The sequence below is a fragment of the Geospiza fortis genome, unplaced genomic scaffold (genome assembly GCF_000277835.1).
Source record: "Geospiza fortis unplaced genomic scaffold, GeoFor_1.0 scaffold121, whole genome shotgun sequence".
Lineage (NCBI taxonomy): Eukaryota > Metazoa > Chordata > Aves > Passeriformes > Thraupidae > Geospiza > Geospiza fortis.
Window position 1 is genome coordinate 5,240,521 of NW_005054346.1, and position 22,895 is coordinate 5,263,415.

The 22,895-nt window shown below is 38.1% G+C and overlaps 1 protein-coding gene across 1 annotated transcript in view; it reads left to right on the top strand.

Annotated features, from left to right (window-relative positions):
* The window catches only part of CA8 (carbonic anhydrase 8), a 52,080-nt gene extending 30,395 nt beyond the window's left edge, over positions 1–21,685 (top strand). Inside the window, exons 7-9 of the mRNA XM_014307853.2 lie at positions 612–724; positions 7,680–7,849; positions 19,205–21,685. Coding sequence (XP_014163328.1) covers positions 612–724; positions 7,680–7,814 — 248 coding nt within the window. The 3' untranslated portion in view covers positions 7,815–7,849; positions 19,205–21,685. The remainder of the gene's footprint in view (positions 1–611; positions 725–7,679; positions 7,850–19,204) is intronic.
* Positions 21,686–22,895: the final 1,210 nt, after the last annotated feature.

Consider the following 22,895-nt stretch of genomic DNA (forward strand, 5'->3'; position numbering starts at 1 on the left):
CCTAAAGAATTATGTAATTATAAGATAAACTGTGATGTTTTTCCCCGTCTGAAATTCAACTCACTTTTCCAAAGGTAGGAAGCACCATTGCATCTCAAAAAATATGTCACCAGAATTGCAAAGTGAAGAGTTTTTCTTCAGCTGAATTTTCATTGTTTTTTTTTCTAAAAAATGAAATAAAACCAATTCTTGAGACATATTCTAAATGTAGAAGTCAGTTAAAATTCAGTCACCACAGACCCCCTGCATTCAAAATATGTCTCTTTTTAGCTTTTGACATTAACAGGAATTCCTTTGTTCCCATAACATTGCTTATTTGCTATGTTAATTTAAAGAGCTGTCCACTTGTTATTGTTCACATCCACCGAGTGGCATTTTCACATCTAAAATGCACATCTGCAGGGTAACTTACAGTAATACAGTGACCACAAGCTCATATACATTCATATGAGGAGGTAGTGGGCAGTGCTTGTCAGGTTATAAATTCACACCTTGGCTTCTGCTTACTAACTCTGTCATGCGAGCGAGCCCACAGCTGTCATAAGCTGCCACTGAAAGACACCATTAACTTCCTAATAGTCATTAAAATTCCACATTTCTTTTTGTTTCAGATCCTCTTCTGCGTGACTACTGGGTGTATGAGGGCTCTCTGACCATTCCACCCTGCAGTGAAGGTGTTACCTGGATATTATTTCGCTATCCTTTGACCGTGTCCCAAGTGCAGGTAACAGCTGTGCTTAAATTGACCTTGGAATATGGTTATGAGCTAAAGGTTATAGCGTGCAAATGTATATATCAGAATGTTATGTCTGTTCTCCTTAAAGATCCCATTAGATCAGTACATGGCTTTTCAAGTAAATGTTAAACCTTTTGAGTCACTGAAAGCAACGCAAAGGTCAGAGATGAAAAACCTTGTTATCATATATCATCTGCATTTAAAATAATTCTTATATTTAAGTCAACAAAAAAGGAAAAAGGAACTCAATGGGCAAAAGAAATTCAATTCTTTGTAATTGTACGCTTTCAAATATCACTGCTTTTTAATATTAAAGGGAAAAAAAGCACAGGGAGGCAGTACATGCTGGAGAATGAAAAACGTTAATGTAGTACAGATTGGGTAGATTGCATTGAACTGTATTTAATTTATCTGGCTCTTTTAAAATTCAGTTTTATAATAAATGTCAAATGGAAGCGACTTATTTAAATTTGATTTCACACGTATGTATTTAAAAATGTTTGGAGTTTTTTTCTTAAATTAAATCTAAGTTCTGAGCCTTTCTATGTACAATTTTTCAAATCTGTTGACAAATAATCCCAGTAAAAACAAAGAAAACTCCTGATGAATATTCTCCCACAGTCTGTGAATCCCAGCTGGAGGAGTGTGCATTATATTTAAGTGAACCCACCTAGAATCCCTGAAGCTGAATGCATTCATTTTCATTGCTTGCTCTGAAGCATGTGAAAAAAGTATAAAAGGTGATCAATTCAGACTTCAATTATTTCAGCTTTAATAATTTAAAATTTTGCTAGTGATGCCAGCACAATATTTTAACATCTTTAACAATATAAAATTGGCAGCATTTCTTGTCTTACAGAAACTGAATTCTAGGTCTAATCATAGGATAAAAGCAATAGCTCCCAATAAGTTATTTGTCTGCCAGGTGCAACTTAAATGCATCCCATCATGAATCTGTTATTTGTTTATGAAAAGCTAAGACTTGTGGCTGCTAACTACTGAGTAAATGCATTACTAACTACTGAGTAAACAGCATTCTGTTAGCATTATTAGATTCAGAACAACTTTTAAAGACAGAGTGCATTTTGTAACTTGTCAGCTAATTGTCCAGATGGGATATTGATAAATAAGGGGACTTAATCAGATGTACGAAGTCCAGCTATTACAGCTGAGACATATTATAATATTACAGCTGTTACACTGAGACATACTATGATATTTCTAGTTGCAGATTTTGTGGTCTCTATTACTTTTTAATCCAGTCAGTGCACAGAGGAGAGCCAAGTTTAAATCGTCCACATGCAGTGGGAGACACCAAGAGGGTGAACAAAAGAGGAATTAAGAAGAGAAATACAACTTTAGTTAGTAATACTGTGTACTAATTTACCACAAGAAAGCAGGATGTTGGAATGTTGTGTGAAGGGGATAAGACTCCTGAAAAGACTATTGTACCTGGGGAAAAGAGTGACCTGTAGTGCCTGGGGCAGAGACCGAGACTTACAGCCATGGCCTTTGTTAGGTGAGGGGTAGCTGGTTTGTGTTGCTGCATTACTGTGATAGGTGCAAACCTGACCCAAAAACAATGCTGTGATGAAGGGCAATGCAAGTCATGGAGGAGGTTTTCCCTCCCACTGGCACTGTACATGGGTGAGACATGGCACAGGAGCCCAGTGATGGATCAGAGCAGACTCATGCCAGGATGATCCACTATTCTTGTCACAGATAAGCATCAATTAGAAAAACATTCCTCTGTGATATTTATGATTGCAGCATTAAAGTTAAGGCTGTGCAGGAAAGATAATTATTAAGAACTTGAAAGTCTTTTGCCAAGGTGGGATAAAAAATATATTTCATCAGATATTGCTTTCAGATATCACTGAAAAATAAATATGTCAATAAAATAAATATGTCAATGAAAAATAAGCCTGGAGTAAGTGAGAGGAGATGATTCTGGGATTCATAAATTGAAAAGTATTGTGAAGTCTCCATGATGCCCAAATTAAGATTTTGTTGGTTTTAAAATATTTTGCTATAGCTAAAATTCCAAGATTTTAAATTGTAATTACCATTTTGCCTGCAGTGAACTATCTGGCCTCTTTTGTGCATGTGGGCATGAGTGCCTATGAGAGATTTCATTTAATCACAGAACCACAGAATGATTGGGATTGGGAGGAACCTCTGGAGAGCATCTATTCCAAAAGCCCTGCTAAAGCAGGTTCATCTAGAGCAAGTTGCCCAGGAGAGATTAAGGAGAGATTAGAAATGCAAGGGCTTTTGTCTGTGGAAAATAAGAGGATGTAGTATAGGATATACCATTTCGAATCTTCCATGGAAGGCTGGTAGAGGTATTTAATTTTATTAAGCCAGCTTGTACTATTAAATCATAGGTTTCAGTGCAAATGCATTTCTAATAGGTTTAAGTACATTATTTTTATATTTGTCATTACCTTGTGGAAATTTCTTCTTTGGGATACTAATGAAATGTCAAGTGCTTTATATAAATACTAGTAGCATCTGTGGTTATAGCCAGTGAGAGACAAATTCAAGGCTATTTTCATTTTTCAGGCCATGAAATAATCAAGTTTTGAGTGTCAATAACAAGTAAATAAAGAATTACATAATATAATAGAGAATAAGTTTTATTTCTTTCCTGTGATCAAACTAGTTCATATATTGGAGACAATATGCTAATTTTATGCAATTAACACAGCAATATTGATAGGCTTAACAATTGATAGGCTGCAGGTCATAAGGGCAAAAAATGAATAAAATTGCCACTCTGTTTCAAAAAGTCACACTCATAAAATTTCACATTTTGTTATTTTGAAATAATGAAATAACCATTTTGACATAGGCACAATAGGCTGACCATTACGAAATAGAGAACCTTTTTTTTTTACCTGAAGACATTTTCAGATAGTGAAGTTCAGCTGATGAGTTGATATGCTACTGTTCTAAGTCAAACTTAAGTGAAAGGAGATCTAAGTGTGCTAATTCTACAAATAGCAAGAGAGCAATTCAGGACTGCAACATCAGGATGTGCTTTCCCAGAATCATGAGGAATGCTGTTTCCTCATTGGAAGTAATTTTCTTTGTCATGAGACTTCACTTCCATCAAAAAGTCCTTCATGGGTCATTCTGTGCATATTCCTGTCCTCCTATTGTGTTTTTTTTCATCCTCACTTGACTTATGCTGAAATGCACAGCCCAGAAAGAACTGTGTTGATTCTTTTTGTGAAATATCTCATACATGCATGTACCTGCTGAAATGCAGTGGGAGAAAACTCCTATTAGTCCAGTAAAAACAGGAAATAATTGAAAAAGACTTAGTCATGTTTCTCTCCACTATATTTAAAAAAAAAGGACCATTTGTGAATAATGTCCTTTGTGGTTCACTGAAGCCCAGAACAAATGCATTGTCTAAGCCACTCAGAGCAGGGATTTTAAACAATGATGCAGAAGGAGGTCTTGTTTGCTGTATTCATTGTCAGAGTTAACTGGTCTTTTATTGAACAGCATGGTCTCTAATCCTTTTGTCTACCACATTCAGAATGAAAAACTACCAAAGGACAGAAGGAGTAACTAGCATATGGAGCTGTAGTGGGAATTGTGCAAAATTTATGTAAAATAAAATAAAGCACTCAGAGCTTCATGGTATTCTGGGTACTGGGAAGTAGGTCTGTGTTCTTGGAAGGTGTCATGGACACAGGTAAAATTTTCAAACAGAAGGATCATGTTCCATACCTCATATCAAAGAAATGTTTATAGAAAACATGCAAATCCTCAGTATTGTGTGTTCTATTCTTCAGCAAATGTGTAAATGAAACAGAAGAATGCTCAGGATCTGAATACAATGAGTGGTATAAAAGAAATTCTACACAACATGAACATGAATGGTTTTACTCAGTAGAAATGCAACTGTTCACATTGTGTATTTGCCTCTACACGGGTTAGAACTTAAACCCAAATGTTAGTGTGAACAGGCTTAGGTCATCCTTAATGTCTTCTGTGCAGGAGAAGAACTTTTTAAAGTAGCTATTTCTGGTAAAAGTATATGACTATCCAAGGGTGCTTAGCCACATGCCTCTAAAACATCTGTTTCATTGGCAGTCCTGCAGGGTGTACTCCACAGCATTTACATATGAGGGGTTGGCAGGAGATGGTGAGCAGTGAAACAGGATCAGCAGGGCACACATGTGTCCTGGTTTGAAAAGAGTGGTGTCTGCTAAGGAAGGCAGGAGCCTCCCCTGAAATGGAAAATGTAAATCCCCTCCCTCCAAATTATTGCAATTTTGAAATTAAGGGGCTCTCAGACAAAGATATGGGAATAGGAATAGCAGTTCTTTACTAGGAAAATTTTAAAAAATACTAACTCAATAGTACAAAAAAAAAGAAAATAAAGTACTGACAGAGTCAGAATACAACCTGACACCCTGTTGTTTAGGGTGCTGGTAGCAGTCCAATTGAATTGTGGCTGCAGTCCTCCTGGAGTGTCAGGTGTGGTTCTGTTGAAGCAAGGATCTTGTAGAAGGGCGGAGTTTTCCTCTGAAGCTCCAGTGGTGGTGTAGATGGGCCTGGTCTTCCTCTGTGAATCCAGTGGGGAAAGGCTAACTGTGATGTTCCAAATCCCAGATTATATCCAGGTAGGGATGCTTGGCTCCTCTCTCTGGGCAGAGCTTCTCACAATGGGATGATGTAATTTTATCAGTATCATGCTGTGATGCTCAATGGCCCAGTAACAGAAGATCTCTCCCAGAGGGAGGATTGGTTGTGGAAGAGATAAAGAAAAACTGCCCAATTAACAGAAGATAACTGCCACTCCTCTAACAGATGGGAATAGAATACGCATCCAGCTACCTTTCAACCTGAGACAACATATTACATTGCCACATGGAAATTCAATAGGGAAAGTAGTGTTGACACAGCTAATGTCCTTTTCTGACAGAAGTGCTTCTCATGAGTAGAGAAGCACTTCTACCATGTGTGTAGAGGGTCTCTGTCGCGGCACTCTGAACCATGGAAGGAACAACTAAACAAGGAGGGTGTTGATTACAGAAGAAATTCCCCCTTGGAGCAGAGCTACAATTCTTGACTTCCGTAAAGACTAAAGAGCAGGCACAGAGATCAGGTCAGTTCTACTCTCCTGACTGAAGAAACTGGAAGCTGCTTTGTGAGGAGTTACCTCCTGGAGAAAGATTTCACTGTGGGAACTGGGACGGAGCATTTGTAGTTTCAGTAGGAGACCGCTCACAAATGCCAGCTTTGCAGAGAGCCTGCTCTTCCCTCTCCTTCATCTATCTTTGTTTGAAGTATCTCATTCTCACAAGATCAAACAAAAGCCACATTTTTGTAAAGTGCTCCTTCCTAAACTGCAATTATCTCAGACTTTCCAGAGTTGATTCAGATGGTGGAAAAGTATGCTTTTACAAAGCTCCTTCAGTCATTTACCAGCCCTTGAGTTCTGAAGACTTTTTCAATTCCGAGCTGATAGTGGGTTTGTTTTCAGTTTCCTTTAAGTAAACAACAACAAAAATCTTCCGTAACAGGATTCTGCCTCTAAAAGCGCCTTCAAGGAGCGTTTTTCATTTTTGCACTCTAAGCTGTTCCCTTATATCTCAGCTGCCACAAGCTGAGTGTTGATTTCCAAGAACACTTTTTTGAGGAAAATTAAGCAGAGAAGAGCTAGCCTCTAAATCAAGTAAATGAGTCTGTATCAGTACTGCTGTGGAGTGGAAAACAACAATGAGGGCAGTTGTGTTCCAGGTTGCAGTAAAAAAGTATTCTCTGTAGGCAGGATAAGAATAAAAATGCCATTACCTGCTGTTTAGTTCCTCATTTAATTTAATTCTGGAATCATGCTTACATTCTCCCTGTAATATTTCCTAGGGTGTTTTTCACGGAGAAATTAACTCTATAATGTCTTGGATGTTAAAATGATTGTATACTCCAGGCTCCATTTTACTTTCTGTGTATCTTCAGTTACAAGTTAGAGATGAGCTGCATAGTGAAGTGTCACAGGGTCAGTACGAGTACAAAGGCTGAGGCTTTGTAGTACAAAGGGGAATTGGCCATCAAGTACATTTGCTGAATCCAGCTAAGACAGCTTGTGAATATGTCAAAGAAAATATATTTTTTTCTTGTAGCTATAACTATTTAAAATATCAGACTCCTAAAAACAGCACTGGTGAATAGTAAAGTGTTTTATCACGCAGCACTTGATGCTAGTAGCAGGGACAGAGCTGGAAGCTGCTCATATTCTTCTGTACATCAGATGAGATTTAGAAAAATGTAAAAGGAGTCTATAAGCAAGAAACATATTTGTTTTGGCTCAATTGAAATATTTCGTATTTAGTTTTTACTGTATTTGACTTTCTGACTATCTACACCTACAGATCTTTTGAAGCAGTATTTTGTTTTGATCACAAAACCTGTATTTTTTTATATAAAATGTCAACAGACATCCTCTAAAGATAAGAATCTGTTCAGTATTCTTCTGGTTTAGAAGATAACAACAGTTTCAGGAAGTAAATAAATCACTAGGAGAATTTCAAAACAATTTATAGTCAAGCAAGTTATTCCTGAAATGCACTTTGAAGAAGACCAGAATTACTACTCTAAACACACGACAGTAAGGCTGATTCATAGGATGTAATCTGCAATGGCCAGGATGGTTATAGATCATGAAAGAAGTTGTGAAAAGGCAAAGGAGAAGTTTGCCAAACCACGTGCTTAAGAGTTCTTGTTTTTCTCTGTATCTCAAATATTTTGACAGTGCTGATAACTATTTTAAGATGTTATTAATGTATATTGACCTTACTGTATGGCACCTGAACACGCCAATTTTCAAAGCTGCAGAATTGGCTGGACAGGGCTGGTTTTGATCATTAGTCCCATGGTGAAGAATGTATCTCAGCTTGTTAACTTCTGTTTTTCTGTCTTTCAGATAGAGGAATTTCGAAGACTAAGGACTCATGTTAAAGGTGCTGAACTTCTAGAGGGCTCTGATGGAATCCTAGGAGATAACTTCAGACCAACTCAGCCACTTAGTGATAGAGTCATCAGGGCTGCATTTCAGTAGCAGAGGAAGAAGAACAATGATGAATCTTCAGTCAGGTAAGCAAAAACTTAGTGGAAAAATCAAAATTTTGAAATAATTTAGCTAAAGTAGAAAATGCACTTAATTTTAGCTAATGTTTTGATACATTGTCACAATTGTAAATTCTGACACTAATTTCTATTTCATCCTATGTAAATCATTACATAACCAAACATAATAGTTTGGTTATGTAATGATTTACCTCCAGCTGGCAACCAAGCCCCACAGCCTGCTCAGGCACTTTTATGTGGTGGGATGGGGGAGCAAATCAGAAGGGTAAAAGTGAGAGAATTTCTGGGTTGAGGCAAAGACAGTTTAATAGGTAAAGCAAAAGCCATGCGAGCAAAGCAATGGAAAACAAGAAAGCCATTCACCACCCTCCAGCTAGTGAATCACGATGCCCACTTACAGTTACTTCTTGTAGCTTTAAATTTCTCCTGCTGCTGTGAAGAAGAGCACAGTATGCCCTGGTTATGTGGTATATTTCCCAGTTACTGAGTTTTACTGTTTATTTATTTCCAAGTTTCTGGAAGAGCAGCCATTGGTGGATCTTTTCACACTGTTAAATAAGAGAGGGTAGCAGTTCTGAGCAACTCCAGTGAAGGTACAAAAGGCAACAAATTAAATTCTGTAATTAAATTCTGTCATAACTATTTTCTCATATTTCATTCGTCAAAGTAGTTGCTGCTTCTTTTCCACCTTCATTGACTCCCAGAGCAAGAATTTGAGGATGACACAAGAGAAATACACATGTGAACTTGCATTAATCCTGCTTCAGTTATTAAAACTTCTCATGTCATGTTCCCCCAAGCCTCTATCTATTTTATATAAAAAATAAATCCCCTCAATGTTCAATAGTTACTCCTAATCCTCGTTATACGTAGTTAATGGATGTTTTGCTATAACAAAAAACCTGGCAAAGAGATTCAAAGATGCTAGATGTGATTTTAGAGATATGGTTTAGTGGTGGACCTGGCAATGCTGGGTTAATAGTTGGACATAATGATCTTAAAGGTATTTTCTAACTTAAACAATTCTATTATACTAAGACAAATTATTGCCTTGAAAGTAATGAGTCAGAGGAGCAGCTTTATGGTTGATTTTGAAATGAAGTGATCCTGCTTTAATGCAGGACCCTATTTACTGTTGAAATAGAAAATCTGAGGTTTTTATATTATGCATCTTCTCACTTCTTCAAAGCTACAAAATAACAGATTCATCTGAGTCTTAATCTGGAAAGCATGCTGCTTAAAGGATTTTGATAAACTGTTCTGGGTAAGGATATTTATTTGTACTTTAAATTCTTGCCCTCTCTAGTTCATGTCAGGCTCTGTAGTGGAGTTAAGCCCATTCAGAGCATGCTCTGGATCCAGACCCCAGTTTCATGTGAAGTAACAAATGATCAGGCAGCAGATAACCCAAAAAAAGATTGATAATTTAGTGCTTCCAAAAGATCCATAAAACAAAGTGAGAAGATTTTCGTCCCTCCTGCATATGATAGAAATTATTAAATTGACTAGGACAATTTCATGGTCTTTCCATATAGCATAAGCATTTGATATAGTGTATGCATCTAAATATTGTTGAAGTAAGGGTTTATTTGTATTTTATAACGCTATTTAATATCTGCATCCCAGAAGTTGAACAAAAACCCCAAAATATTGATCCCTTTTTTTAATATTATTTTCTCGTTCCCATATTTAATTTTGGGCATATCCCTAAGACGAATAGGCAATTACATGGTTCTCTGCAGTAACCAAATGTTGTCACTTTAATCTTGAAATGGATGTTTGAAATTCATCCTAGCTTCTGCATAAAAATTACTTGGGAAAATTGTAGCAATATTAAAGTACAATTTTTCTCAGAGAGTGAATAATGCCCTCAGGCCAGTGCAGGTAATTCAAGTCTGTAACAGTGAAATTATTTGACAGACTGAGCTTGAATTTTAAGCATGAAAGAGTTTCCTTTACAATGATGGAATTGAAATGCAAAAATTTCCCTTTTGCTTTCATGTTTCAAAGTTTATTACATTTGTCAATACTTATAAAGATTTTTTCTATGTAATAAGATTTATCTCTGCTTTGCTTCACAAAATAATCTGCAGTTTTAATTCTCAAATGATGGAATTTTTAATGCAAAGTAATAGTCCTCACTGTAGGGCCATACTAATTATGGACACTCAAGTACTGAGGAAGAACTGTGACTCATGGCACAATGGAGCTCACAGAAGAAATGACACTTGTTTCTCTACACCTGATTGAATTATTTATCAGAAATTCATTTGGCCAGGTCTTTTCAGTTTTGTGTGCATCAGTCCAAGTAGCACAGAACTAATCAAGGTTTCATTATATACCTTTGCTATTGAGTTCAGGGAGCTGAAAAAAAGGAAGTGTAAAAAGAAATCACATAGCTTCGTTCACATTTCTTCTGTGCAAAGGGGTAGAAACAGAAGGAAACAATCTTACTTACTTTGTAGTGATTTCTTCACACTTCTCCAGGAGGAAGGTGTTGAGGAACAGTAGCTCCTCACACAGACCTCAGAAATCCTCAGAAAGATTCCTTCCTTCACAGGAATGAGGGAAGTCCCTTAAGCTGGGACTGCTGGCACTTGCCAAATATTGCTATAAAGACTCAGTAGTAGATGGGGAAGTAATACTTTTCAGGGCAGCATCTTCCTAGTGATTCAAGAGCAGCAGTTCTTCTTTTCAAACAGCAGATTGCTTTTTATTTTAAAGCTCTGGTATGTCTTTAACATTACAACTACAAACACAATGGTTGACTTCTTTTATACACTATGCCCCTCTGCCAAAGCTTCTGTAACTCCTGTCAGTAAAGTTTTAAATATTTTTTTTAATTCCAAACCAATGTGGCACAGCCACTTGAAGAACCTTGGGAAATGTTAGTTTGCCATGACCTTGTTACTCTGCCGGGGAAAGAAGGAGACAAATGTTTCTATAAGTGTATCCATAGGAGTAGAAAAAGGTTGTTTGAAAGGTCTAATTAATTTTGACTGAATCAGAATGCAGGCTCTTTGCACACCATGCTCCCAAAACTTCAGAACATCTGTTCCTCAGCCTTGATTTAAACCTTGACAAAACTGAACCCTTTGTGGCTTATGATCAAATGGCATATGTTGATCTTTGATGTAATTTGTTCTAATTTGTTGAGTAAGAAGCAGAGTTGACACAAACATTGAATACCATGGTGTGTAATACCAGGGAAAGAAGTTTTTTTTTAAATTTTCCTCCATCATGGAAAAGCCCAGATCTCAAAACATTCCTCTCCAGTTCTAAGACAAAGTTTGGCCAGGCTCTAAAGGGGGCCCTCAGGTTGACAAAACAGATAGAACTTTGTAGCTTCTCTGTTCTCTTTAACCCAGTAGGTTTTAAAATAAGCTTGCTGCTTTCTAATTGGCCTCTCCTGGCTCTGCTTCTTTTCTGCTGAAAATGTATCTCTCTCAGCTATAGCTTGGGGTTAATGAGTTTTTGAAATCTGTTTTGGTAGGGGTTTTTGACATGCATCCAAGCTACATCCCATTAAATGACCTTTTCATCCTCCTTCTCCTGCCATTGCTGAAGTTTTCAAATAAATTTCTTTTGAAAAAGCCGTTTAAAAAATTTCTAACCTCTTTAAATCATATCCAGTAGTGAAAGAAGCAGTCAGGTGTTAAGGAGTTTGGAGTAAAAGCTCAGTACAGATTTGCTTTCAGACATGGAAAGTTAAAAAATTGAGTTCAGATTTAGAGAGTGAAGAACAATAGAATAACAGAGTAGTCATAATTGAAAGGTGCCTCTGGAGATCTATTAGTTTGATCCTCTGCTCAAAGCAGTATTAACTGCTTAACACTGAGCCTAACACTTAAAGAGTGGGTTGCCCAGAGCCATGTCCAGTTGGGTTTTGTATATCATAAGGATGAAGGCTCCTTAACCTCTCTAAGCAATTTATACCTCTGCACCCCTGCAGGGAAAAAGGCTTTTCTTAATTTTAAATGAAATTTCCTGTATTTGAGTTGGCTTTGTCATCTTATTACAAAGCTCTCATACCTTCTTGGTGATTTCTCATGGGCATCTCCTCATAGTACTAACTCCTTCTTCACAGCACAACAAACTCCAACTCCCTTCTCCACCAGCTAACCCACTCTTTTATAGCACTCATCCTCATTAGACACAGCTGTGGCCTATTAAGGGCAGGCCTGTTCCTAATCTTTGGTGATTAGTACAGCTGCAACTCCTCAGGGGTGAGATTGCCTTCTGCATTATTCTCTTACATTCTATCCCTCCACAAGTTGGTACCCGTTGACTCTTCTCCTTTCACTGTATGCAGCTGAAGATGCAGTCTGGTGTGATATTCTCTACTTGTTCTCATAGACTGTTTATACGCATTGATAAAATCCCTCTTGAAACACCTTTTCCTGAGGCTGGGCAGTTTTAGCTCTCTCAGCCATCCTTTAATGGCAGTCCTTTACCATGCTTGTAGCCTGTTGCTGCTCTCCAGTATGTCTGTGCTTCTTCTGAGCTGGGGAACCCAGGACTGGGCCCAGTGCTCCAGATGTTCTGTCAGTGCTGAGTAGAAGCATTTCCCTCCACCTGCTGGCAATGCTTTTCCTGGTGCAGCCTAGAAAGCTGCAGAATTTCATTGTTGCCTTGGGTGCATTACTGGCTTAGCTTGAACTTGATGTTTGCCAGGACTCCCAAGTCCTTTTCTGAAAGAAAAGAGAAATGATAACTATGTGGCTTCCTCAGTGTTAATGCTACTTTCATTTTTACTTCCTGCTTAACTCAGAACCCTTGCTATGGGCATTAAGCTATTTCTTGATAATTTCAGATGATCTTGAAATAAGATTTATAGTTATTGTTATACAGCAAAGCCTAACAGTGAGGAAAACAAATGCTACTGCTCTTAGAAATAAAACAACAAAAATCTTAAATCTTCTGTTTCATTAAAGGATATTTATTTGACAGTTGTAGGCTTGACACACTATTTCTCAAGATGTGAATTGTGACTATTCCAGAAGGCTTGCTGGAATTTTGGGGCTTGCCACCTTTTCTAATGGATAAGTACTTTTCCAGTACCGTGTTCTTCACTGAAGACAGCATTAGTTTTGGTTTCCAATGGATTTATCACCCCCTCTTTAATTCTTGTTGCTTTATATGTAGCTGATTTGATAGACATGCCTTTCCCCTCTTTTACATCAGTGGAACAGCTTTATCTGTGAATGAGCAAGACTTCTGATTTCAAACACTTCTGTATCAACTTGAATTTGTAATGGTAATGAACTCAGTATGGAATGCCAACGTGTCTTTATCCCTTTATACACCAGGGTGTATACACATGATTCCATGCATAGAGTAGGTAGATGGCATTGCTCCTGTTTACTAAGAGGAGGTCAAATAGGTGCCTGTTATAGAGGTCATTGAAGACTCTTTTAGTAGATGACTGTAAGAACTTGTTCTAAAAAACCAGTTTTCTAAAAGAATACTTTCTTTTTAAAGTGATAAACTTTAATTTGCTTTCCTCTGAGAATAATTAATAAAATAAAGAATTTGATCTCCAGTGAGTCGTCTCAAAACTCCCCATCTCAGACACAATTTGTTTTGTATTCATAAACAATTATCCTCCAAGAGTGATTTTTTTATACCTACTCTGTCTACATATATACATTACTCAAGTTCTCCTGAACATTTTTTTGTGACTGATTCAGAAATTCCTGAGAAAGCATCAATTTTTGTGTACACAAGTGCATATATGTACTCATACATACAGGTACATCTGTGGTAGGCTCAGACTGCAAGTAGCTGCAAGTTTATCCAATGTCCTGTAAATTATGATAGCAGAAATTCAGATTCAAAACATGCTCCATATAATTACTGTTTTCCTAGTTGTAAATTCAAGATTAGAGAAAACAATTAAATGACATCACTAAAATAGCAAGGTTTTGCTAGACCTGAGGAACAGGAAGGTGTAATTTGGGGTGGGAGGAACAGAGACTGCATTTCTGATGCTGCAGGCACTCTCTGCTTGACACTGAGAGGTCTGAGCAGACAAGAAGAAGCTGGCACAGCATTAGAGATGTGGTGACTATCTGGTGTGTTCTGCGAATAGATAGTGCAAATTCCTTGCTTTGGAAGCTGCTGAGCAGCTCTTGTGGCTACAAAGCTATGTTGCCCTTTCCCCAGGACAATAAATAGGGGATCTGCTGTTGTCAGTGGGAATGAACTAGTACTGAACAGGTGGTGGTCCACTCTCCTCTTTCTGGAATTGTGAATTATATGATAATAGATTGTAGCATATGAAAAACCATTCAAATTCAGAGTGAGCCATGGAGCTGCACCTTGCCTTTTAGAAATGTGAAGGGCGATGCAATGCTATGGACTTCTGTGTATTTCTGTGTTTAAACAGATCTCAGTGAAATTTATATTTTAATGGACATTTACATTAGCAATCCATGTGTCTTTACTCTCAGTTTACTAGTGGCATTTACAATTCATGAAGTTCACAAACAAGTTGCTCTGCAGAAGTTTTAACACTTGGGGATTTTATCCTTTCCTGTTGTGTAGGTCCAGAGCTGGAACGAGCTGTCAGCACCCATGCATCATTAGGCTACTACAACTGTTCTTATCATTTTCCTGTTTGAAAAAACCTGAATCAACCTGACACAAAGATTATCAACACTAGTTCTTTAGAAATGCAAACACCAATTTCCTATATTTGTTGAAATATAAGTATTTATACTTCTTCTAAGTGAGTGATTTTTTTATTGGTTATTGTTTGTCTCCATAAATTAAGAGTTTGTGCTTAAAAGGTGATTGGTTTAATTGTTAAGTTTCAGTCTTTTAAAGGAACTGAACTTCATGTTATCACCAAAACTTATTCTTGTTCTTCTGTATTTAATGTGTAATGTCCAGTGCCCAGCCCTCTGCTGCCACTTCAGAGTTCTTGAGAATGTGCTTACACTTGAGTGCATGGCTGTAGGACAGAGGGCCAAACATATTTGGCTTGTGAGCCACACACCATAATCAGAGGCCTACTGGAAACAAAATTTTTGGAGCCTTCAGGTAACCAAAAGCTCCAGGAATGGCTGAAAAATGGTGCCTTTTGAGGCTGTTTTCCACTGCTTCATTGTAATAGCAGGGGGTAGTGCACTGAGATTGCAAGTGAACCCTATAATATCAGCATTATTTTTTTTCTCACTGCTGATGATTCAGATAAGTGACTAGAAAAACTATTTTGTTACTTATGTGACATAGCTCTGATGTGGGGGCCAGAATGTAGGGACTTAGTAGCCAGAGGCAGCCAAGAGTCTTTGACTGGTCCTTGATGTCCTGGGTATTTATGTGTCCAGGCCAGAGCATCAGTATAGCAGGTGATCAAGCCCTAAATGAGAAAGAAAACCATTTTGAGTTTTCAGAGTTAGTTTCATAGTAGAATTGCGCTTGTTCAATTCCTTACTCAGCTCTTGTTAGAAATATATGAATTTTGGAGGAATGGAAAATGTTCAAAATCCCTTTGCATGTAAAGAAGCAAGAAGGAAAGATGACTGTGCTTCCTTTTCAAAGCCAAAAACACGACAAGGTAGTCTAGGAGTCAGATCCCTGCTTATGCTTCAAATTAGATACTTCATGCTGACAAGTGCTCCTAAATTTTGTGACCTGTGAGTTTCTACCAGCATCATACAGTCTTTCCGATTCATAATTCACTGTTAGCATCACCTTTTCATAAAAAGAGTTTTGAGACTATAATTCCCAGCAATTTACCATAAACCATGTATGGATTGTAGACTGCTGCTTGGGAACTAATAATGTAGCCAGGAGCCCAGAGTGCCTGCCATAAAAAACACCCTCACAACGTGTTTATTAGCAATTACAACACACAAGTTAGAGTCTGAACATGCACTGAAACTCTGCCATGGTATTTTCACTCATGGGGAAAATGCTGCAAATTAGTGGTGAGTCAAAATAGTGGGAAGCTTAAGTCATCACTGATAAAGCTGCACCCATTTTTAAAAAAAGATAGTGGTGCATGTAAAATATAATGTAATAGACTCTCAATTATCAAAGATACTAGAAGGACACACAGGTACACATGTCTGTACAGTATAGAGAAGAAAGCCTGCAGTATGCTTTCCTCCTTCACCAATGTTGTGGAAGTGCACTCTGTTTTACCTGGATGAAATCATACAGATTTAAGCAGAACATTATTACTCCATTGAAACTGAAGATCCAGGGCAGCCCAGATCCTTACTCTTATTGGAACTTTTTAATTCTGATTATTTTGTATGGATAAAGCCAATGCAATGAAAAATATGCAAACTCTTGCTAAGCAAACAGACATGTTTTGTAAATAAATAGCAAATGAAATCTTTCAAGTTATTTGGATTACTGAAAATGTTTTTGCAACTGATACTTGCCACTCAAAAACCAGAATGTCAGCACTAACTGTTGTTAGCAATGTTTTATGGATAAGACCAGAGTTTATGACAGAGCAGTGCTACCCAACAAAAGTTTCTTTAAAAACATTTATGCATCCCCACAGCTCAAAACAAACAAAGGTATATTTTATTAGCCAGACGTAGCTAAATGCCCACAGAACTTGATTTTGATTCAATAAATTGTAACCTTTTCATGGAAGGAATGCAAAGTGTTTCAAGAATGATAAGGTTTGATAAGGTGCTCACTTTCCTTTTCTGAGACACTCTGAATCCACACCTGGCTGTACTTTCAGGTGCTGTTTTTAGGAAGGAGTAGGATAAAGGTAATGTTTTGTCAGCATTATACAAGGTTTTGCCATCTATGTATTTTGTATTTTGCTTTTTTAAAAAACTCTTAAACTTTGATTTATCGTGATGTTAAGGAGGAGAAGGCAAGATCCTTCTATGAAGAAAAAGGGCATTGTGTGAGACAATGGGGGTAAGGAGGAGGGTAAGACAAAAGAAGTGGAAAAGCTCTCCAGGAAAGAGATTGGCTACTTTTAAGCAGCAGAATAAAGGTTTTGATCTTGTGTATTGATCTTGACGTAAAACTGCTGCTGTGGGACATCTTACTTCCTCCTTATCAGATGGAAAGACAGATTATTGTGGACATCCTATCTCATTTCTCCATAGTCTCTTTATTTGCACTTTCTCAACACTTTTGGGAGACTTTGAAAAATAATCCTTTTCACTGAACTTTTCTCATATCTTCTCTTTTAAATATTTTGTTTCTATTGCTATAGGAATATTGGGACCTTTGGTTCTTAAAAATATACTAGCTTTGCTCCTTGTCTTTGCTCCTACTTCTGCTCCTTGTTTCTGAGATAAAATTTATAGTGTTCCATTTTTCCCAGTTTTATGCAAGAAAACTTTCTCTGTGAAGAATACAGGTGCATAACATTTTGTAAATGAAAGAATTAGATATAAATCTTCTTGGAAAAAATAATGATTTTTTACATTCTGAGGTTGAATTCTGAGCTTTGGTTAACCTTGTTAATAATTTTTTTTTTCTAACCATGGGTATTGTGAACAACTCTCAGATTTTGCAGGTATTTACACTTTATGGCACTGATCCTGGAAGGTTTTCTTTGGGAATAATTATTTGATCTGTAGAGGACTTCACCAGAAAGTAGGAAAGTTATTGTGAAACAAGAATAAACAAGGGTAAACATGGATTATAACATTACCAATATATACAATCAATTATTTGTCAGACAATACGTAAAGTATTTCTGTAACAAACACAGCTGAAATCTTCAGACTGGCTCATAATTAGGCTCCCTTCAAAAAGTAATTTGTTGATACAATAGGCACCAAATCCCAGTTCAACTTGATTTCACTGACTTTTGGACTAAAAGCGTTAAGGTTGAACTAGCTAAAAATGTACAAAATGTGCATTCAATTAAAGAGTAATTAGATACTCAATCACCCTTACATCACACTAGGGATTATCCAAGAAAGAAGAGAGCCACTACTCACTGCAGTGTGTAAAACAATTTTCTTAATTAGTTTAAGCACTAATTGAGATTGAGGGAGTGTCACTGTGTCACAGCATTAGTTTACCTAAATGGAACCTTAAAACCACAAATGTTTTGGCTTCTTTGGAATTTTCTCACTCGGATTGTTCAGTTTTATTCATTGATCCAGTACCTCTGGCCACAAAATTGGAAACTTTCTGTTTAATTCAGGGAGGGAGTTGGTTGGTCCCTGCACCCTTGTATCAATAGCCAACTGAAAAACGTGCCAAGAGTTTTTCCAGAGATGGAGAATAATAACTTGTTATTATTACTTTGTTGATGTTTTGATTTTTGATGTTACACCTCTATACCAAGCTCCAGGAAGAGCTGGGAATCCTCTGTGCTGTTATGTGGAGTGTAAAACCCTTTCACAGCTCACAGCCTGCCTTAGGAGGCAGCTAGTGGAAAGCTTTTCAAGGGGACCATCAAATGGTGCCACTGCCAGACAAGGTGGCTTTGGGGGGGTATTGAGTGATAACCAGGGGGTATGTGGAAATCACAGATTGTCTTGTGGGTAGGCACTGACTTCTTGGCAGCACTGCTGGTTACTGACAACCTCTACATCCCCTTCCCCTGTCAGGATCAGAGTGGGAATTCTCTGGAATGAGTTGACACTTCCTACAAGCAGTTGTAGCCCCAGGTGACCATTTGCACATGAGCACTTTCAGATTGTTTGTGTGTACACACTGAGCTATTGTTAGCCCTATAATAACCTCAGGGAAAAACAAAAAGGAAATTATTATTACAACAGAATGAAGCAGTCAGACACTCTCATGCCCACTGCTTCTGAACTGAGAGCACTGGGGCAACCTGAGCACCTGGATTCTTAAGGTTATGCCAAAGCACATAAATACGTGTTTGCATGAAATCAAGTATTGATTAATGCTGCTAATGAATATTACTGCTGTTAGGAGAAATTGAGTGATTGCTTTCTACCCTTTGAGCCCACCTGACTCCCATGAGAGCTGGTACTCAGCACCTCACTTAGTAAGGCCCCTAAAATAGTAAATGGTAAAAAGTTCTCTGTGACCAGTATATTTTTCTTTCTAGTTTACTACCATGGCCACCAGGTTATAATCAATTACCAGACTGATTCAGAAAGCCGGTTTAAAAACTTTGTTTCAAATTAATAATTTTACCACTGCATTTAACTTTGCATTTTTACTGCCATTTCCTCAATTGCTAGTAAGCCTTGCAGCACTGGCTTTACCCTAAAGAGAAGAATTGGTACCATTATGTCACTGAAGTATATACCCTGAAACTGCTCCCACCTGCTGTCATGAAATCCCAGCTTTTAGTTTTCCCTGTCTTCCTGGCTGGATATAAACAGTCTTTCAGACCCACTGCAGAGGAATTTCAGTAACATAATTGTTCCATTCTCTTTTCAGAGAGGGGGAAGACAATGCTCCCACAGTGCCTGCAGATGAGAAATGGAAACTTTTGAGACTGCTGCTTCAGTTGAACCACAAAGCCTGTATTGTTTGTCTTCATCTAATTCAGCCTTGATAGACAGCTGTGACAGTTGGTCTGTCCACATGGTCCAGAGAAATTCTGGGAATGGGCTGTACATTAAAAGAAGAAAACATATTAAATCTTCCAATTCACACTGTTAACTATTTTCAAATTGTCGTTATCGTTGCTTTTATAGCTACTTTGGCATAGCATTCAATAGTCATCTGTGATCCAAGTAGTACTGATTTTAAGCATGGTATGAATGCTAATATGTAGAAATACCCATTATTGTTTTGAATGTTGGATTTGCTTTTATTCCATATCATCTCTTGTGCTGTCAGTAGCCATATTTTCTATAGAAGGGAGATGCATTCTACAAAGGTAATGAAAACACTGTTTGTTCACAAAGAGCATTATACAAATTCAGAATTAATTTTTTGGCAGAAAGGAAAACTTCTCTGCTAGACATATGCACTCGACATGATTTATCTGAATAAAGCTGAATGACATTTGCATTACTAGGAACCTTACTGAGAAGAAGGACAGTTTGGAACTGAGTAAAATTAAGCAATATAACAAGAAACAGAATTGTCTGGATTATTTTCTACTTGGTGAGCCATGGAACTTTGCGATATGGTGTTCAGTTGAGGCAGAAAATTTTCAGTCTTTGTTCTCCTGTGAATTATGACAGTTCTATTTGTTTTGTACATTGCTGGGATGGTGGCCTGGGCACTTACTCTGCATGTCCTGAGCTGGCTGCTTAGCATGGGGGTTGCCACGCTGGGCCACACATGACTTACATGACAGAGAATATAAGGCAAGGGTAGTCTGAACCAGCTAGTTGACCTCATAGCTTCTAATTCCTGAAACACCAAGAAAACAACGAGATCTGAAGGACAGAGTCACTAATGTGAGAGGCAATAACTTTGATCACCGTAGCCATTAGTGGGGTCCCCTGTCCTAGCATGAGGGACATTGCAGAGATCTGTGTCAGTGGAGGAACCCCAGAGGCACAGATGGCAATTTCCAGTCTGGGGCACAGTGAAGGTGCAAACTGAGGGCTCACAAAGGGGAGGCCACTCCCCTGGAGCAGATCAATCACCAGTCACAAAGTCATTCCCAGGCAATAGTAAATGCAGAGTCAGAGGGCACCCTTAATCTACCTTGTCAAGGGTTATGGGGAGAGCTACTGCTGAATGATGAGTTATGAGCTCTCTGAGTAATTTATGTTTATATTGGGGCAGCAGAAACCACAGGGCAAACCAACACAGTGCCTGTGAACTGGGTGAGGGGAACCAGATACTGCTGACCACTTGATGTGTTTGTAACTGGGTGTTCTGCAGAAACACGTGCTTCCTTTGGAGATAAGTCTTGGTGCATTGCAATAAATACACAGAAAATGTAAAGCAAGCTGCCCACTGTGAGGTCATTTGTTCATTTGGGCTTAGCAGAGTAACAATCAGCATGTTGTTCCTTGGGCTTAGAGAAACTTATATTTCCTAGGGTTATCTCCATCTCCTGCCCACATTTAATGAAGTGTAACCCCATTATCTATACAATGGGTTCAAGATTTCAGTGCTGGCTAAAACCACACTTTCCACCTGCAGTGTCTGCAACATGTGTGTGTAGCAGCTTCACTGGCTGCTGCCCCTCTTCCTTCAGTAGTTACTCCCAAGCAGCTGCAGCCAGATCCCAACCCCAGCACCTGATCACCAGACCCTGGCTTCCCACTGATCTGCATCATACCAGAGGGCAGGAGAAGTCTCTGCTGCAATAGCCTGTCTGGACTGTCTGTAGTTTTTGACAGGAGCCTGATAATTTGTCTTAGTTGTCAGGTTTGGTACTAAAATCTTGGGAAAAAAACCAAAATGTGTGAGGTGGAAGTCAGCTGTTTTCTGCCAGGTGAAGGTCTGTTCTTGTCTCCTTGCACCTAGCAATGAATGAACCCCCCAAAAGACCCATGTTGCTAACCTGGCAGTTCTCAGATTATATACACAGCTCATTCAGATCTTCTCCCTTTGCATACAACATACTATTAACTACTGAGTGTTAACTGACAGGAACTGTAGTAGTAATATGGCAAATATTGACATTATGATGAAATCTGAGCTAGATTTATTCTCTAAATAAACATTTTCCTTATCTTGGAGCTGGCTGATATTCTTGTGGCTGTGAAATACAGATACGTTGCAAAGCAAATGATGTAATGTCTCCACCAAATAGTCCATTATTTCCTTTTCCTGTGCTCCCTTCCTGTGTTTGCTGTTCTTTCAAGCATTGCCTTGTGCAGTGAAATTCTAGTCATATAAATACTACTACTGAGGAATTGAAGTTAGTAAATTTGTCTCAACACTTGTCAGACTTTTTTTTTTCTAGGCTTGGCCTTGAAAGAAAAATAAAACCCACTGGTAAAAATACTTATAGCAGTTTTGTGTCTTAAAAACTGGATCTAATTATAACAACAAATTCATTCACAAAACACACCCATTACAGATTGATCAACCCACATTTGTTGTGTGTTGGGAGAAGTTAAATTAGTCTTTCTGGTTTTGGTAGGAATCCACATGGAGGAATGTTCAGGAAGGGCTCTTGGTGTATTATTTCAGTTACACTGCACCCATCAGAGGTTTTATTGAGTGTGGAAAGGTTCTGCTGCTCTCCAATTGGACTTCCACATGCCTACCTCTGTATTAATATTTTTAAGAAATCATAAAAACTGATAAGGGTGTTCTGAGAGTAGTGTAAGACTGTCAATTAATAATTTCCTCTTCAAGCCTACAGCTACTAAAATTTTGAATCAGTTTGTTCTCTGGAAGTATTTTTAAATGTAAATGTTAATGGACATAATGCTTCACGTAATTTTAGAGATTTATTTAGAGAGAAATGTGAATTATAAGTTTGCAAAAGATGAGCAGTTGCACACTTGCTGGTCATGAAAACCATGACATAATACTTAAAAGCAACTTTGTGCTTCATCAGGCAAAAGCTGGCTGCACAGACTTCTGATAAACTGTAAGAAGGCATTGGGAATAGGAGGAAATCCGGCTCTTGAGAGAAGGAGGGTGAATTGGGGCAGATGCCTGCTGTCAGTGATCATCCATAAGAGTGGTCCCTGGCCATTATCCTGGTTTGCATCCTACAGGTTGACTCATCTGTGTTCCTGACTCTCAGAGGGTAATTGAACACTACTTTTACTGAGGAGATAAAAGTGCTTAACAGCCGGGCAACATAAAGAAAAAAAAACAATTTTGCTGAGAAATTTCAACTGAATTTTGCTGAGATTGCAGAAGGAACAAGGAGAGGAGATCCATGCACATGCAGCTTCACAAGAAGTCACACCAATCCACATTCTCCAGACCCTGCTGTAAAAACACAGGCTCACCTTCATTGAGTTTGACTGGTGGGCACAGCCTGTGGTGCAGTGATGGCCTTGGGCAAGCTATTCCTTTCATGGTTGTCACATCCACTCCAGTGAGAATGAAGGGAAACTTCCTTTCTTGCAGAAATGGGGGAGTCTCAGGGGGAATAATGGAGAAGAAAGAGAATAATAGAGAAGAAAGGGAAAACTTTCTAGGGGTTGAGAACAATGGAAGGAGTGCAGATTTTGGCCTGCTTTTTTTTTCTTGG